We start from the raw sequence: 18,224 nt of genomic DNA, 5'->3' as shown, positions 1-18,224 counted from the left end.
GTGAGGTCACACACATTCCCCTCACTTTTGGTTCTGAGCTGCAGCAGGACACCACCAGAAACTCTTGATGGAATTAAATCCTCACTATTCAAAACACTCAAATCCAATGTAGTTCTAATCCATAAAAATAAAACATTCTTTATGCTGAATGCATCTTTATGCATTCAAAAACAACAATCTAGACGTTTTTCATGTAGGATTTAAATAGGAGTATAAGTGAATTACACTGTTCAGATACAAATGCAACTAAAGCTGCATGAGCTGCTTTGAAAACTCAGGGACATTTATATGTATTATTTTGTGATATTCCATCCACATAAAAAAGGCATTCTATTTCTTTATTTTTTTATTTGACAAGCAGCAATATCATGTCTGTCATTTTAATGTAGATACAATTATTAGGTTATCTGTCATATTACAATATTTAAGTTTTTTATCTTATGTCCTTTAAGATACATTAAAAAAAAAAAAAACATCAACTGCAAACGTGAAGGGGAGAAAAAGCATGGTACCCAGCCAAATTCCCACATTTCAGCAATACTTCATTCATTCTTTTTTAATAAAGTTTTAAGAAATGTCATAATGACATGAGCTTGAAATATCTCTAGGCATTTTCTCTGACGCTCATGACGTGGCACTGGTGATGTTGTAAACAGCAGAGAAACAGGGGCTGCCAAATGGCCAAATTATGGAGGCACAGGCCTGCTTTCTCCCACAGGACACACCGGATGGCGATGGCAATGACCTTCTCACATCCACACTGGGGGAGCGCGCGTCACGCTACGTAGCTGTACTCATCTGCTGACGCCTGGCTGCGTTCGATGTACTGTTTGTCTATCAGAACTTCAATACACTTCTTAATCATGCTGATACTAGGGTTAAACCGAGCTCTTGACTGGCTAATCACCTGTGGGAGAGACATGGATGTTTAAGTGTTCTTCTCACCAGGAGGGCACTGGAGCAAATAACTTTTTATGCAAACTAAGGAAAAAGCCCAACCTTTATGTTGTGAAGGGATAAAAACTGTGAAGAACACGGATACAGCAAAATCTAATAACAGTCATATATAACTAAATTAAACCATAAACTAATTCATCTATCTAACTACTCATATACACCCCTCAAGCTTCCACTTAACCCCTACTCAACTTTCAGCTCTTAGTTGAAGTAACACCTGCTCAGGAAAGCTTTCCGCCACACCCCCAAGTCAAGACCTTTATACACATTCTCATGCTACTGTATACCTTTTCTTTGTTGCATGTGAGTGTAATTTTATATTTACTCCCGTATTATTTCAATAACGCGTTTCTTCCCTACTAGACTGAACTCCAAAACACCAGGAGCCACATCCTGAGCTGCTCAGTGCTCCACACATGGTAGATGCTCGTGTATTCATGGAACGAGTGAGTGTGTGATGTGGTCCATGTCCTTCAATAACTGGACACAAGACTGAATCGGTGAGGCTTAGACCTCTAAATTCAAACATGAATTTAATACTGAAATTTTAAGTGGGTACTGTTCTCATTAAGTAATGAAGCATTTCTTCGTGTTATTTGGGAGTTGTATTATTTCTGTAACATCTTCACAAAGAAACATTCCTAATCCTAATACCCTCTGCCCCAAGTCTTGAGGACTTTTCCCCCTTTTACCTCCTGAATAAGGGCATTATGCCGAAGTACTTTTCGTGCTTTCATGATTCGAACTATAGCAGCTTGGAGGTACATTTTCCGATCTTCATCTACAGCACTTCTTGTCTGCTCCATTTCCTATTTTACAAGGACAAAAAAAGCCAATGAGACATTAAGTCACTGCACTTGTTTTTAACTCATTTTGTTTGTGAGTTTAAATAAATCTCCAATCAATACGGAGAATCAAATTATATGATTATGTGCCCAATATAACATAACCATTACCAAAAGAATATTTACAGTGAGTTATGTATAATTTCTTAACTTAACGTTGGAAGGTTATTTTTTTTTAAATGAACACTATTGTAAATTGTACTCAGTGTAAGTAGTCAATAAAGGAGAACTTAAGTGACACAGAGTAATAGTTTTCAAGACCGCTGTCCTATCAATGAGTAAAAACTTATACCACAAAGCTTGTAGACTTTAGTAACTGGCTCCAAGTGCACACTGGAGCAGGCTTCAAGGGCAAGAGCTGTGAAGGGCTCCATTTGACTCCAGCAGAGAAGCCAGCAAGGATGGGCCAGAAGGGCCTCTCTGCATGGAGCTCAAGGAAAGACAGTGCAGGAGAGGCACAAGCAGGCAATGCCACATCAGTAGGGATCTCATAACAGCTTTTAAAAGAGAAAATACAATCCATATTACAAATTATTATCATTAGCCTACAGGAAAATGAGATCTTGAACATTTTAGCGTTCAAATTTAACAGCAATTGATTAATATTTGTCTCCCATGGGGGAGTAAGTCCCTGGCCTGGCATCTCTGATACCTTCACATCCTGCCCCGGGCCCAAGGTCAGGGTGGCGCATAGGAGGCAATCAGGAAACTTCAGTGATATGAACAGGCTGCCCCAGAACAACTGCTGCTGAGGTAAAACAAGCAACAGCAGATGTTCACTGTGCAAACTGGCTCACCCGGGGTTGGACCCCACTCCAGACTAACAAGCTCACAATTTGAATTTTAACACCATCCCCAGGTGGTTCCTTTGCACAGGAAAGTTTGAGAAGCATTTTCTACAACTTTTCTTTGAAAAATGTGTTGTAAAACCTTCCCTTGTTTTACAAATGAAAAATATGAGATTATATTACTATTCAAGGTAGAAATGTTTAGAAATACAAAACAAATCCATATATTTTAATACAGTTTAAGAGCAAATATGACTATGTTCATTGTGGCATTATTTACAATAGCAAAGATATGGAAGCAACCTAAAGCCCATCAATAGATGAATGGATAAAGAAGATGTGATATATATACACAGTGGTATATTACTCAGCCATAAAAAAAGAATGAAATCTTGCCATTTGTGACAACATAGATGGGCCTAGAGGGTATTATGCCGAGTGAAATAAGTCACACCAAGACATATACTGTATGATTTCACATATATGTGAAATCTAAAAAACAAAACAAATGAATGAACACAGCAAAACAGAAACAGAATTACAGATACAGAGAATAAACAGGTGGTTGCCAGAAGGAAGGGAGATGAGGGGAAGAGAAAAATAGGTGAGGGAGATTAAGAGGTATAAACTTCCAGTGGCAAAATAAATGAGTCATGGGTATGGAATGTACAGTGTGGGGTAATTTATGTAATATCTTTGTATGGTGACACATTGTAACTAGACTGGTCATGGTGATCATTTTGAAATGTACAGAAATATTGAATCACTATGTTGTGTAACAGGAACTAACACAGTGTCAATTATACTTCAAAAACAAACAAACTCACAGAAAAAGAGATCAGATTTGTGGTTACCAGAGGCAGGGGGTGGGGGTGGGGAGAGGGGAAATTGGATGAAGGGGGTCAGAAGGTACAAACTCTCAATTATAAGATAAATGATGATTAGAGATGGAATGTAAACATGATAAATACAATTAATGCTGCTCTGTGTTATCTATGAACGCTGTTGAGAGGAAATCCTACAAGTTCTCATCACAAGGAAAAGTTTTTTTCTTATTTATTTAATTTTGTATCTATATGAGATGATGGATGTTCACTAAACTTACTGTGATAATCATTTCATGATGTAGGTAAGTCAAACCATTATGCTGTACTGCTTAAACTTATACTGTGCTGTGTGACAATTATTAAAACTGGGAGAAAAAAACGAAAACAAAAGAGCAAATATGACTAAACTACGACAGCTTTTTCCTAAGATACTCATTATACTACTGTTTTTAAAATCTAAAATACTGTTTATAAGGTTAGTCGATGCAAAAAATAAACCAGAGAAGATGTATCATAATTTTGATATGAAAAGTTCTGCATTGGTCTCAATGTTACCACTTGTAAAGTCCAATGCTTAAATATTTCCAAAAGAAATGACGTTAGAAAGCACTTACCTGTGGTGTGTCTTTCTGCATTGATGTAGTAATTTTAAATTTTGTTCTTTTACTGCTAAAGTTCATATTTAATGAAAATGAAGATTCTGCATCAATGTCTTCCTACAATTAAAAATAATTCATTTACATTTATAAAAATAAAATCACTAAATAACAATTGCTGCAAATAATATGCCATGAAATTAAATAATGACCAAGGAAAAAAGACTCAACTCTTGTAATCTTTTCCATTATAAATATTATTTAAGAGAAAAATAATTGTCTTCTGTCAAACAATGAAGGAAAAAACAATTCTTTCCTAATTTATGCTTGATAGAATTTTAATCAGCTTAGATTTAGAATAAAGCTATTTTCTGGCCCAACTGTTTAATACATTACCACCAGATAAATCTGACGAGAGTCAAGCTCATTGGCTTAAACAGAATTTAACATTTTAATTTTTATGAAATAGCGAGGCTCATAATTTTTCCATCACATTTTGAAAAACCAAACAACCAAAAAAAATTTTTTTTGAATGCTGCAGTAACAAAATACCATTAAAATAACCTGACTAGAGAAGCCAGCTGGTTCCAATGGCACACAAGCATCACTTCCTCACCACCCTGGTGTGATTCTGACATCACCCCTCAATGCCCGTTTTATTCACTCTGCCAGAAGCGAGTGGACTTTTCTCAAGTGGAAGTTGATAAGCCAATTTTTGGCTCTTAAGCTCTATTGGGCTTAAGAAAGCCACGCATGTCATACGGTGGAAACTGTCCGCCAGCAGGACCACGAAGCACTTGGCAGATGGCACTTTCTCAATAATAACCAAAGAAACTCTATTAAAGAATGCCAGCTTCATAATTAAAATTTAATGTGCAAACAACCTATCAATATTTATTTTGTACATTTCTGAGCAGTAAAAATAACATGCTTTAGAAAAATACTTAACTTTTTAGGCACTTAAGCTTAAAAATTTAAACTTAAAATTTTAAACTTAAAAACTTTTACTTATAATTAATTGCCTTAATTAAAACCTTAATATTAAGAACTTAATATTCTGTTAAGTTTCTGAAGTCAGAAAAATTAATCGTTTCTCAAAATTAAGAAAAGCTTGATTTGAATTTCAGCAGATATGCCATTTAGAGCTGTTCAATTATAGGCTACAAAAGTCATCATTAGCAAAATGAACTCATGAGAGAAGTCGTAGGCCATGAACCAAAATTAAAACGAAGCAACTTTTACAAGACTTTTTTCTTATGGGCACAATAATCTGAAGCAGGAGATTTAACCCATATCTGTTGCTTTTTTAACCATTTAAATATCCAAGACATACTTTAAAAACAAAAACATGTTACTAGAAAAAAAAGTTATAAATAAAAAAAGGAATATACTATCAGCTTGCTAATTCTCAGGACAGATATTAAAAACATATGGGGCTTCCCTGGTGGCACAGTGGTTGAGAGTCCGCCTGCTGATGCAGGGGACACGGGTTTGTGCCCCGGTCCGGGAGGATCCCACATGCCGCGGAGCAACTAAGCACTACTGAAGCCCGTGCACCTAGAGCCCGTGCTCCGCAACAAAAGAAGCCACCGCAATGAGAAGCCCCCGCACCTCAATGAAGAGTAGCCCCTGCTCACCACAACTAGAGAAAGCCCACACACAGCAATGAAGACCCAATGCAGCCAAAAATAAACAAATTAATTTAAAAAATATATATATATATATATATATGGGGGTTAGTTGAGTCCTGAAATTCAGGGACATGAGAGTGACAGCACCTGAGATGGAGTTACACATATTAAATATGTGTATAAATAGATATCAACAGGCTGTCATTTCCTATCACAGAACCATGTAATTAAATATTAACTAAACATATGGGGGAAAAAACCCCAGCAAGACTTAGGACAGACTACAGTTTTAAAACCTCAATTAACCAGAATCCTTCTGCTGTCAACTCTTTAATAATTTTTCAGTAAACTGTCACAGTATAGGACAAATAAAATCAAATAAAATCAATTTATAAAGGGCACACGAGTACCAACTTAGACAGCCTTCTCTGTGACACCTCAAGTTCTTGGCCATAAGAAGCCTGAAGTAATGGAGCTGATTTGAGTGCTTCTCAAAGAACAAAGGGCATTAACAATTATAACCTTACTTTTAAAACTGCAAACATCCCATGAAAAAGCTTTAGTATTTATAATGCTTAAATTCCTTGAACTATTACCCCATACCTTTTCTGAATCATGGTTAATCATTTTCACATCGAGTAATGATTTGATTGTTTTTGTCAGTTCCTTTTCGTTCATCTGAGTGCTGTCTTGAAGTTCTTTATAGCTGACGGTTTCACTGTTGTTAAAGGCAAGAAGAACCGCCATTTGGTATGTCGTAACCATAGCTACGTATGGTTTGCCCAAATAGTTCATTTTAACTTCACCTACAATTAAAACAAAATTGTGACAATAAACTCATCATTCAAATGAAGCATTCCAAAATTACCTCAGTAATACTTATTTCAGATATTTTCTACTGAAAGAGTGAACCAAGAACTCCTGGTTAAATTGTTGCAAAGCTATTCCTGCCAGCAATGTAATCATCTGTTTGTGGGGGTAGGGGGGATGCAGGGGACAGCTCTTAGTTTTGAGTATGTAGTATAAATCATGGTTAAGCTATCATAACATTACCAGTAAGCTCAAACAATGTCTTTAAATAGTAATAGGAAGGCTAAGACTTGGGCAGAAAAAAAGTAAGAGGAGGTGGAGGTAGGAGGAGAAACAGACAGACAAAGGGAGAGCATGACAGCCTGCTACCAGCAACTGCCTCCTACGTGTGTATCTGGTCTACCCCAGCGAAGGTTCAAGCATACAGGAGGACACCTGTACTAAAGTGTCTAAACCGTTAATTTCTGCCAAAATATAACAATGCTATTTTGTTTCATAAATAATGTTTTTCTCCCCAGTAATTCTCTAGGAACAAACACAAATGGGAAGAGAGACAAACAGGCAGATGCATTATTTTGTTGAAATAGTTGATGGAATAACGATGTTCTGGACCCAGCACTACCCTGAGAGCTAGAAAGATACATCAGGCTTAGGCCAACTACAGTTCTACCCATCCCAGGGGGCAGCACACTGAAGAGCTTGTTAACAAACAGTGTGTCAAACAGTTATGCACTTGCAACATGTAAAAACAGTTAATGCAAGTCAAAGAACTGCTTCCTAAAGAATAAAGTTGTGGTTTAGTGATTGTTATTTCTCTTTCTCTCTCCTACACAAGCACACACACACATCCTACATTATTTGACTGTTAATGAATTATAAACTATATCAGCATGAGATCTGGTTTTAGGGCTCTGTATTTTCACTCAAGGAAGCTGTATTTTACATGAACTTACCCCAGAGGCTGCATTCTCCCTGTTAGTGGTAATTAGTAACTCTGATCAAGATTGTGTGCTTCTTTTATTATTTAATAATATATATTTAATTCATTATGTAATTAAAGACTTTAAAGGATATAAGTCAATTCTCCAGCTTACTATGACCACACAGATGCTTATTCTAACTTGCATTATGCCTCGACTTATTTTTTTTAAAACTGGTATTCAGAAATATTTTTCAAAATTATTTGGATAGGAACACCTAGAGAAAAAATTCCTAATCTCTGAATTTTCATGAAAGGAAGTTTAATTAATTGGAATATCCAACTCATGTAGAGTTTAAGTAGACTACAGTCATTAGGACTGCCCTACTAACAATTAGTATAAAGAGCACTTTAAGAGCCTCATCTCAACATTAAAGTTTAGGAAACGCGGTGAGAGGCAAAAAAAAAAAAAAATCATGTAAACTGCATTACACCATTTGTGCAATGACTGCTTAATCATATCCCAGACACAAGTATAAGATAATGCCTCAAGCACCTATATGATTAAGCTAGGACCATCACCTAGCTAGATGTTGCAATGTACTACCATGGGTTTGGAAACAGAATGAGTCTTCTGCCACAAGATCCCAAAGAGCATTAGGAGACAATGCAAGTAAGGGGTCTAAGTATCATTTACTGACATCAAATCCACTCTGCAACCCTTAAAAACAGGAAAACTTGTCAGTTTTGTTTTATGACTTTTGCTTGCTATTTTTCAATAAATTATCGGTGTCGGGGTACATGGACCTCTTTCTACTTTTTTTCAGCACCATTCTCTTACTACTCAGCTCATGGCTGGAAGTACTGGGGAAGGGGTGGAGGGACATGTGGGGCAAGGAAGGAAATCCCAAATCTGGATGATTCACTTAATTACTGCTGTGTACACAGAAAAGGAAAATGACAGAGAGGTCATTTAACCTTCAGAATAGGTTGACAAACTTTAAGAAACTCCAAACTAGAATAAAACACTCTAATACATACATACTTGAAAAATCAGACAACCATAATTGAAGTGGTAATTAACAATTACCAGAAATAAGAAGTAGGCAGAACTCTCACAAGACTTTAATCCACGTTACTCCTCTACTACCTATCAGCAACCTAGTCTCTAAGGGAAAGTTTTTTTTTACAGAAGAGCGTCAGCTACTAAATGCTGAGTGCATGACAGAGTATCACTGATCTGCAACCAGGAAGCAATGATCACCAGTGGGTGCTACAACCATCAGATACAGTTGTTCCTGGAAGATGGTATTCATTTGGGACCTAAGTGTCGCCCCTCAGATCACCTGCTAATTGAAAAGGGGAAACAGTCTCCTCACAATGGAAACATCACCTCAACCAAGTGACCACTTTACTGTCTCTCACAGTAGGACAGTCTGACACCATGTGCCTTCTGATGTAATGCAACACAAGTACACAGGACCACCGAAGAAGTATTCTCACCAATAATATCTTAATCTGAATATATAACTAGTTGCCAAACACCAAAATAGTAAATCCCTCATTAAAACTACTTTAGGAGACAGACTGATTATTGCTGAGGTAATGCAAAGGAGTTTAAACTCCCCAAGATAGATATAGGGGAAGTAAAAGTAAACTTAATCCAAGTACATTAAAACACTGGTCCAGCAATGTTTTTCTCCTTAAAATCAATTATATTTACTAAATGAGAATATAAAAAATTCACAATAGATGTAAAATTAAAGGCCAACTACTAAGCGACCACTTACTAAGAATATCAATGAACATCTCTTTATTTCACAAACTACTGAAAAAATTAAAATGCCCAATTTGTTCAATAAAGATAAACTTGTAAAGATATGTATTACTATGTACTAATTATTATGTACTAATATGTATTACTAACACAATGAGACATCATATTCCAAATACAAAGTAGTCAAATAAATGGTACTTACGAGAAACTACTTAGATGAAATTTCTCTTAGGTGAGTGAATTTCCTAAATAAAGGTATGGCAACTAATCAGATTTTCTTGTATCATTTCTAAGAGACATTAACATACATGGCCATCCTTTCCCTCTTATACAAAGAGAAAGTTGATTCAATGTACTTTTCAAAGCATAGCTTTAGCAAAAGTAGAGAAATTCTGAGTGTTTGCTTTGGCTAACATCTTCAGGCAGCTTAGAGAAATTAAATACAGGCTCCAATCACTCAAAGTATTAATCCTACTTTCCAATTAGTAGACCCCACTGTTCCAGGAGGAAGCTAAGGAAATGATTAGATTTTGATTAAACTTTTCTAAAACTGGAAAGTACTGGAAGTTAACTGGGACATTCTGGAAAAAGCGTTTACTACTGCCGTTCACTACAGTACCACAAATAAAAATCAAATGGTTAGGTCTCCTTGTGATGCTATAATAGTTAATGAAAGTTTTGAGGATATCTGCCATATCTAGAGACAAGAGGTTTTTAAGATATGTTTTATCAAGTCTGGGTTTCTAAATAAAATTCCTAATATCTATAAAAAGTGGTTTGTTACAGAAATGTAGGAAACCATTATAAAATTCAGAAACTCCTTATAAGTAGTATAATTATAAAACACTATTAAAAACGCTGCACTTGCTTTAACCATATAAAAACGTGCTCAACTTTACTCATAATAAAAGGAATACAAATTAAAAAAAAAAGTGCTTCACTTGAACTTCATTATTAGTTGCTTTAATGGTAACCAGAAAGGTAGATGAAGAAGAAAACGTTAAAAACTAACATCAGGAAAACAACAACAACTATAATTAGGGCCTATGAAATCGCTTTCCAAATTTTTAACATAATCATATCAGGTAAATTTCATTAAACTAGATATAATTAAATGCATTTTACCTGTACAAAGATAATGTAACCATGTAAGTTTCCTTCCACTGAAATGCTGGCTGTAAAATAATTCAAACTGTAAAAAAGAAAAAAGGAATCAAATTATTTTCAGCTACTACAACCTAACTTACTTGGCTATCACTACACTAAAAAAGTAAAAAAATTCATGTTAGAGAAGACATTAGAGCCCATCTGGTATATTTACTCGTTTTACAGATGAGAAAACACATCTATGCAAGTTCCTGAAAAAGATCATATAAATATCAGGCCAGCTCTTTTCACTTAAAACCCTGTCTGTGGTTCTTTCCACCAAACCACAGCCCTGCAAATTTAACTTTTTGTATAAATTCAGAAATTATCATTTTGAATGATATCAATTTGGACTTTATAAATAAAATCCCTGACCAAAACCACTACCATATACATTTCAACATGAAAATATAAATCAAACCTTCATTTCTAGTCTCCTATTTGCTAACATATACCCTAGCTGAACGGACGGGTTGAATAATATCAGTGGTCACTCCAAAAATGACATCCACGATTTAACTTCCACATACAGTCAAACACTAATACAAGAAAAGCTTCAGAGGCCTGTCTTTGTATCTTTTGTTGACATTATTGTGAAAAATTAAATTTAACATTCTATTAACACAGCTTTAAAATTTTAAAAATTCCTCCCTCAGATTGAATGTAGGACATCAGTCCAAAAAATAGAGTTCATATCTTCTAAAGAGCTAGTACATAATCTACAGCGAGAAAATGATACTGAAATGTAAAAAAGGTAAGAACTCAACTTCCATATAAAACTGAAAAATAAATATATTCATCATATCACAATTCAGAATTCAGGACATACTTTTAGCATAACGAGCCATATGTAATATACCTAAAGCTTTTATCTGTACTTCAAACTTTACTTTACATTTTGAAAGTACAGAAAGTACTTTACTTTCTGTACTTTCAAAATGAAGTTTAAATAAAGCAATCAGCAACATTTGACCTGTAAGCTGCACTATGCCCACTCCTTACAACAAAAGTTCACAGCTGCCAGCCAGGAGAATTAGTGAATTCTTTTAGCAATTTATTCCAAGATAGTCCTGGGAAGCTGAAACTTGAACATTTTTTCCCTCCAATGGTGCAGCATTCTCCTCTATGAGCAAATTCACCAGCCCCTTGGCATGATAAATAGGAAATAACTGGCACCTGGAATACTTATGATTTTCTGCCTGGTCCTAATCTAGACAAAGAAAAAATCAAAGTATGTCATAAAAGGATCCCAGAGGTATGCTCTAATAATCTCCCTGGGTGTCAATAAAATTCAATTACTACTATACAATTTGTAATTATGAAACATTTATAAGGAAGTTATGGACAAAAGCAAAATAAAATTTTTGAAACTGAGAAAACCAAACTTTAAAATGCTCTTTATAAATTATGTAAGTGCAAAACTAGCTTTAGGATGTATATTCCAAGCTCTGAAAGCACATGCTTTACCTCTTTATAGCCCTAGCAACTAGTACTATCATTAAAGTTTTATTGATGATGATATCAATATGCCAAAGAAAGCATTCCTTTATCCTTAAATTTGAAATCTAATTATAAAGATTCTCATATCCATAGCTAGTCAAGAACAAAAAGATTCAGTTCCAAATGAGAGTAGTATCAATTCATCTGGTATTAAAATACAAAAGTTGTAACATCTTGCTTAATGATACTATTAAATAACTGTGTTATCAAAGTTTATTAGTAATAAATATACCTTGACTAAACTGCTCATTTTAAAGTCAGGCTTAATAGTTATAATAGGCTAACAGAGAGCATCTTTCAAATACCATTTGAGGCATTAATTGAAACTCAAGGGGCCTTAAAAATGAACGTTTCATATTTGATGAGCGTATTCATTTCAAACAGAGAGCTGTACTAATATACATGACCTTATATTTCTTTAGTTATTATTCAGGTTTGTGGACCAGGTACAAAGGTAGATTTAAGATATACTGGTCTAATATGCAAAATAAATTACTTTTTTAAAAAGATTTTCTGACGTGGACCATTTTTAAAGTCTTTACTGAATTTGTTACACTACCGCTTCTGTTTTATGTTCTGGTTTTTTTGCCCCGAGGCATGTGGGATCCTAGCTCCCCACCCAGGGATCGACCCGCGTCCCCACCTGCCCCGACTGGAAGGCAAAGTCTCAACCACTGGACCGCCAGGGAAGTCTCCAAAAAAAATTGCTTTCAATTAAAGCTTAATTTCCATAGTTTTAAGATACATGTAAAATGGATGTGATTTCTGATAAACAGCTATATTTAAGGGAAAGATGGGACATATACTGATGACCATTAAAGCAAAAGGAATTAATTTACATGTGAAAAAATGTACACTATTAAATACACGGATTTTCATTCTTATGTGACTGAAAACTTGGATTTATCAGGAGAAATGTAAGGACAAACTCCCTCTACTGGTAATTAGAGAAAGTCCAAACTGAGGGAATGATATGCTTGGAACCATAATTTATAGTCAGAAAGAAACCCACTTCCTGTTTGTAAATGAGGACACTGGAACCTGGGGAAGGTCATATGTTAATAAATAAAAGTTTAAGGGGTTGATTCCAGTACTCCAATAATTACTGGAAAATAATTATTTCAAGGAGAAAGAGAATAATAACAAACTTAAAGGAGATTTTAGTTCTGCCAGCCCCCATCCTGTCCCTTAATTTCGATTGGAAAAGCAGAAGAAGAAATAAGGTTTAAGACTGTCAAAGGTGAGGGGTCAGTTTTCTTTCTCTTGCCTGGTCACAAATACATCAAAGTGCTATACACCTGGTTACCCCATCCCCTGCCCTGGGATCATATTCTGCCCATCCAAACAAATGCTCTTCTTCATGAAGTTTCTAAGATGGTTTGCACTATCAAGCCTTTTCAAAGACGCACAAAGTCCTAAATTAGACTCCTATTCGGAAAGTCCACCTTATGCATGGTATCTTGAAATCTACCTGGCTACTCTGCTATTACCACTACGATCACTATTAACTATTACTTCTACTTTCAGCATTTATTGAGTACTTCTTATACACCAGACTAAGCGCTTTGCATATTTCATCTTCATATTAACACTCTGAGTAGTAGTATTATCAGTTAACAAAAAATTCGGAAGTTATTTGCCCAAAGTCACAGAGCACAGTAAACGGAAGAGCAGACATTTAAAATCAGGAGTTATGATTCCAGAGCTTACACTGTGTTACTTGATTTACAATCCTTATTTTGAAAGAAGCAAAAATAACATGCATACATAATGTAATGATTCAAACTACACACTGTGAACATCTCTAGTAAACAGTGTAATGAAATACCATTTTCATTTTAAACTTCATAAACATATGCATAACTCACTGGTTCACAACCTCAAGTTACTGCCCAAGTAAAAGACTATTAAAAGATAAGCCTCCTTTGGTGAGTTAGAGAATCAAAAAGGGTCAGCTTCAAGAGAAACGAAAACATGTTCATCCACTCAAAAACCTGTACATGAATGTTCATAGCAGCATTACGTACACACCCAAAAGTCAAAACAGCCCAAACGTCCAACAGCTGATGAATGGATAAATAAAATGTGGTGTCTCCATACAATGGAATATTATTTGGCAATGAAAAGGAATGGACTACTGGCACAGACTCAAACATGGATGGACCTTGACATTCTTCTGCAAAGTGAATGAAGGCAGTCACAGAAGACCACGTGTGACATAGCTCTACATGAGATGTCCAGAACAGGCAAATCTAGAGAAAGAAAGCAGATTGCCTAGCGCTAGGGAGAGGGGAGGGAGTCGGGGAAGGTGAGGAGTGACTACTGATACGTAGGGGGTTTCTTTTAGTGTAATTAAAAAGTTCTAAAATGGTGCTGGTGGTTGCAAAGCTCTGTGAATATACTGAAAACCAATGAAAGTGTACACTTTGAGTGAACTGTAGAGTGCTGTGGCCTGAATGTTTGTGTCTCCCCAAATTCATGTTGAAATCCTGACGCCCAATGTGATGCTTTTAGAAGGTGGGGCCTTTGGGAGGTGCTTAGATCATGAGGATAGAGCCCTCATCTATGGCATTAGTGCTCTTATAAAAGAGACCCCCCAGAGATCCCTAGCCCCTTCCACCATGTGAGGACACAGCAAGAAGTCTGTCACCTTAGGCCCTCATCCCACCGTGATGGCACCCTGGCCTCAGACTTCCAGCCTCCAGAACCATAAGAAATCAATCTCTGTCATTCATAAGCCGTCCAGGCTGTGGTATTTTGTTACGGCAGCCTGATACAATGACTACAGGACTACATGACAAAGCCGTATGGTACAAGTTACATCTCAACAGCTGTTAAAGATGTAGTCTCCACAGTCTCTTTAAAAGCTCTGGGTAAGAAGTCTATGGTTTCTATTCAGTCACACTTTAAAGCCATTTTTACTTGAATTTTCCAGCTTCAACCTATTTTTTCTAGAATATTTCACATTCTACATATATTTACCTAAATTACAGCCCAGAATAAAAATAACTATTATAAGGGATAAATGAATTATAAAGATGGCTCAATATTCAAAAGAAAAATTAGAAAATGACTGTTTTAAGTACTGGATTCTAAACTTTCTTATAATATCAAAATCTTTGTAATTTAGAACTACTTAAGACAGATAACAGGTTTACTAAGAATAAGAGACATGCTTTGACAAAGAACTGACAACCTTAGCATTTTAGTTTTAATATTAGAAACTACAATAATTTACAGTCTTCCTACAAGGCAGAATAACAATAATTTGTGAATATATATATATATATATATATATATATTTTTTTTTTTTTTTTTTTTTTTTTTTTTTTTGCAGTACACGGGCCTCTCACTGTTGTGGCCTCTCCCGTTGCGGAGCACAGGCTCCGGACATGCAGGCTCAGCGGCCATGGCTCACAGGCCCAGCCGCTCCGCGGCATGTGGGATCTTCCCAGACCGGGGCACAAACCCGTGTCCCCTGCATCGGCAGGTGGACACTCAACCACTGAGCCACCAGGGAAGCCCTGTGAATTTTTTTTTTTTTTTTTTTTTTTTTTTTTTTTTGCGATATGCGGGCCTCTCACTGTTGTGGCCTCTCCTGTTGCGGAGCACAGGCTCCGGATGCGCAGGCTCAGTGGCCATGGCTCACGGGCCTAGCCGCTCCACGGCATGTGGGATCTTCCCAGACCGGGGCACAAACCCATGTCCCCTGCATCGGCAGGCGGACTCTCAACCACTGTGCCACCAGGGAAGCCCATATTTTTATATCACGTGAGCCCTCAAGACTTCGGAGAAATATTTAAAGTGATATAACGTGAAGATAATTATTAAAATTCCTTAGGTCTTCCAATATATTTTCTGCCAACTTGCCATCTGTACACTTTTTTCCAATTCCTGGGGAATCGCAAATGTAGATGAAGGAGCCTGAGTAAGAGGCCATGCACCAGCCTAGAAGGAGAAAAGTCAAATAGTTAAACATCTCACTTGAAAGTAAATGTTTATAAAATGATTTAAGCAACTAAAGCACCTTTTTCTCCTTCCTCAAAATGTTGATAAAACCCACCAGCATTACTATCAAGGCACGGTTCATTCCAGATCAATATAACATATAACTTTAGAAGCTATAATATTCTGATTGAAAGAAAGGTAATCAGGCATCAATCTATTAATCGTTTGTATCAGAGTATTTGAAATGATTAGTAAATGCTCACAATGAAACACATATTCATACCTGTAGAACATATATTTGAAAACTAATTCCCAAATCTATTACTGTGTCTTGATTTTTGATAAAATTGTTGAACTTATTGTTGAGATCTGCACTGACACTCATATCTGTGTACATCCGATGTAGCTTGCTGGTAAATTCATAACCACAGGCTTGCTGTAAAAGAAAGTTTTAAAAAACATATGACTTAAAAATAAAAATAAACCATACTGATTATTAAGAATGCTTTGCTACTGCTAGGTCTATGGTCAAAGGTCCTGCTTGTACACTTACACCAAAGGCCTGTATTATTCATGACCCAAAGCAGCTATTCAAAACCTTTCAAAAATTCCTTCTTTTTAAAATGCAGATTAAATAAGTGAATGAAAACAAATATTTATGAAACAACAAATTTCCCTTTAAGACAAGAACTTTTCTATAAATCTGTATATCAGTTCAACACTACAAAATGCTCCATTACTGAATGTAAGATACCTTATAAGGTTTACAGATAGTATCAAATACACATGAAAGATAACTGGGAATATTTGTTAAAAAGGAGGGTACTGAGGCAGATTTTTAACACTATTAACTGAGTAATGAAGAAATCTATTTCTTCGAAATTATTCAAAACTCTGTCATCACCAGGTCAGAAAATTTGGATTTCTAATCTTGGGATATAAAAAGCTTTTTGTTAACATTACCTCTAAAAATTAAAGGGAAAGTTATTTTTGGTATATTTTAAAAGGACCACATATTCAATGTATACCATACAGGAAAATTATCAACTACTGAATAACTCAGGATAAAAAAATTAGCAACTGCTTATCTCATCAGTGTGTAAGCTAAAATGACATAAAAGTGAACTGAAATTCAAATGCACTCCACAAAACTTGTACTTAAAGGAATATTTTAGGCGTGTTCATTTATACGTAATACAAGTTTTTTGTAAAGTTAACACTTTATCTTGTGGATGATTCTATATCAACATATAGGGAGACTTTGCCCTTTAACACAGCATTTGCATATCCCACCATGAGACTACACCACTTTACATTTAACCAGTCAACTGTTGATGAATTATTTCCTGTTATTACTCATATTGCTACAATGAACATCTTTGTGTGCTAGTGGAATAATTTCTAGGACATTATCATATCAAAGGCCTACAGTACCTTTAATTTATTGATCATGGCTTCTTCAGAATCCATAGACATGGATAACCCATGAATTAAACGTTTCGCCAGCATTCTTGCGTAGAACTACATTAAAAAATATTTTTAAAGATTACTTCCTTTCTGATGATTTAAAGTTCAAACATAAATCAAAGCTGACACATAAAACCTCTCGATTCACAACTTACCTTTTGAAAAACATCCTTATCGTCGATATATTTGAAGACAGTAATAAAGCTCGTGAGCTTGTCCTCTACTTCATTCTCTGTCATCCCCTTGGCTGATTTCTTCAGCAAGTTGTCACAGTACTTAGCGAGCTCAAATAGAAATTGACAGTAATGCTTACAGAGGGCCCTTCTCAAAGGAGGCACAGTGGCGACAACACAAAATAAGATCACGGTCTTTGCCATTCTCACGCTTATGTTTTAATAATCATGGACATGCACTAAAGAACTTGAAACATGTCATCAGGGAAATGTTTCGAAAACTATAAACAGTAAAAAATCTAATCAACCCTGAATGATCAATACAGCAATCATATAAGTAATCAAGTTTTTTGTTTTGTTTCTTTTTTTTGCGGTACGCGGGCCTCTCACTGTTGTGGCCTCTCCCGTTGCAGAGCACAGGCTCTGGACGCTCAGCAGCCATGGCTCACGGGCCCAGCTGCTCCGTGGCATGTGGGATCTTCCCGGACCAGGGCACGAACCCGTGTCCCCTGCATTGGCAGGTGGACTCTCAACCACTGTGCCACCAGGGAAGCCCAGTAATTAAGTTTTGATGGAACACCTAGGTGAGTTTTGAGCAGTTCTGTCATTTCTGACATTACATGAGTACTTTTTAAAAATCTCACAACCTTGTAAGCAAGTTTCCTTTAAAGGTTATCAAACGTTTTTCATCAAATTCCCTTTAGATCTCAGATAAAATAAAATCTCCATGTAAAGTAATGCAAATTATTTTAAAACAGTCATACTTTCAAACCTAAACATTGTAAAATGGAATATTTTCTCCTTCAATTATTTCTTAAGAAAAGGCTACAGAGATGACCT

General features: G+C 35.9%; 1 protein-coding gene across 3 annotated transcripts in view; it reads right to left on the bottom strand.

The window, feature by feature from the left end:
• Positions 1–352: 352 nt before the first annotated feature.
• CUL2 (cullin 2) overlaps positions 353–18,224 on the bottom strand; it is an 80,058-nt gene continuing 62,186 nt past the window's right edge. For all 3 annotated transcript variants that reach the window (XM_060097664.1, XM_060097662.1, XM_060097663.1), the window contains exons 13-21: positions 17,367–17,495; positions 17,179–17,265; positions 16,028–16,180; positions 15,667–15,744; positions 10,276–10,342; positions 6,248–6,450; positions 4,032–4,133; positions 1,650–1,766; positions 353–907 (exon numbers count right to left, since the gene is read on the bottom strand). In XM_060097664.1, coding sequence (XP_059953647.1) covers positions 776–907; positions 1,650–1,766; positions 4,032–4,133; positions 6,248–6,450; positions 10,276–10,342; positions 15,667–15,744; positions 16,028–16,180; positions 17,179–17,265; positions 17,367–17,495 — 1,068 coding nt within the window. In that variant the 3' untranslated portion in view covers positions 353–775. The remainder of the gene's footprint in view (positions 908–1,649; positions 1,767–4,031; positions 4,134–6,247; positions 6,451–10,275; positions 10,343–15,666; positions 15,745–16,027; positions 16,181–17,178; positions 17,266–17,366; positions 17,496–18,224) is intronic.

Source organism: Mesoplodon densirostris, chromosome 4, assembly GCF_025265405.1.
Source record: "Mesoplodon densirostris isolate mMesDen1 chromosome 4, mMesDen1 primary haplotype, whole genome shotgun sequence".
Lineage (NCBI taxonomy): Eukaryota > Metazoa > Chordata > Mammalia > Artiodactyla > Ziphiidae > Mesoplodon > Mesoplodon densirostris.
Note: the sequence above shows the minus strand (reverse complement) of the source record. Positions and strands in the feature narration are given on the sequence as shown.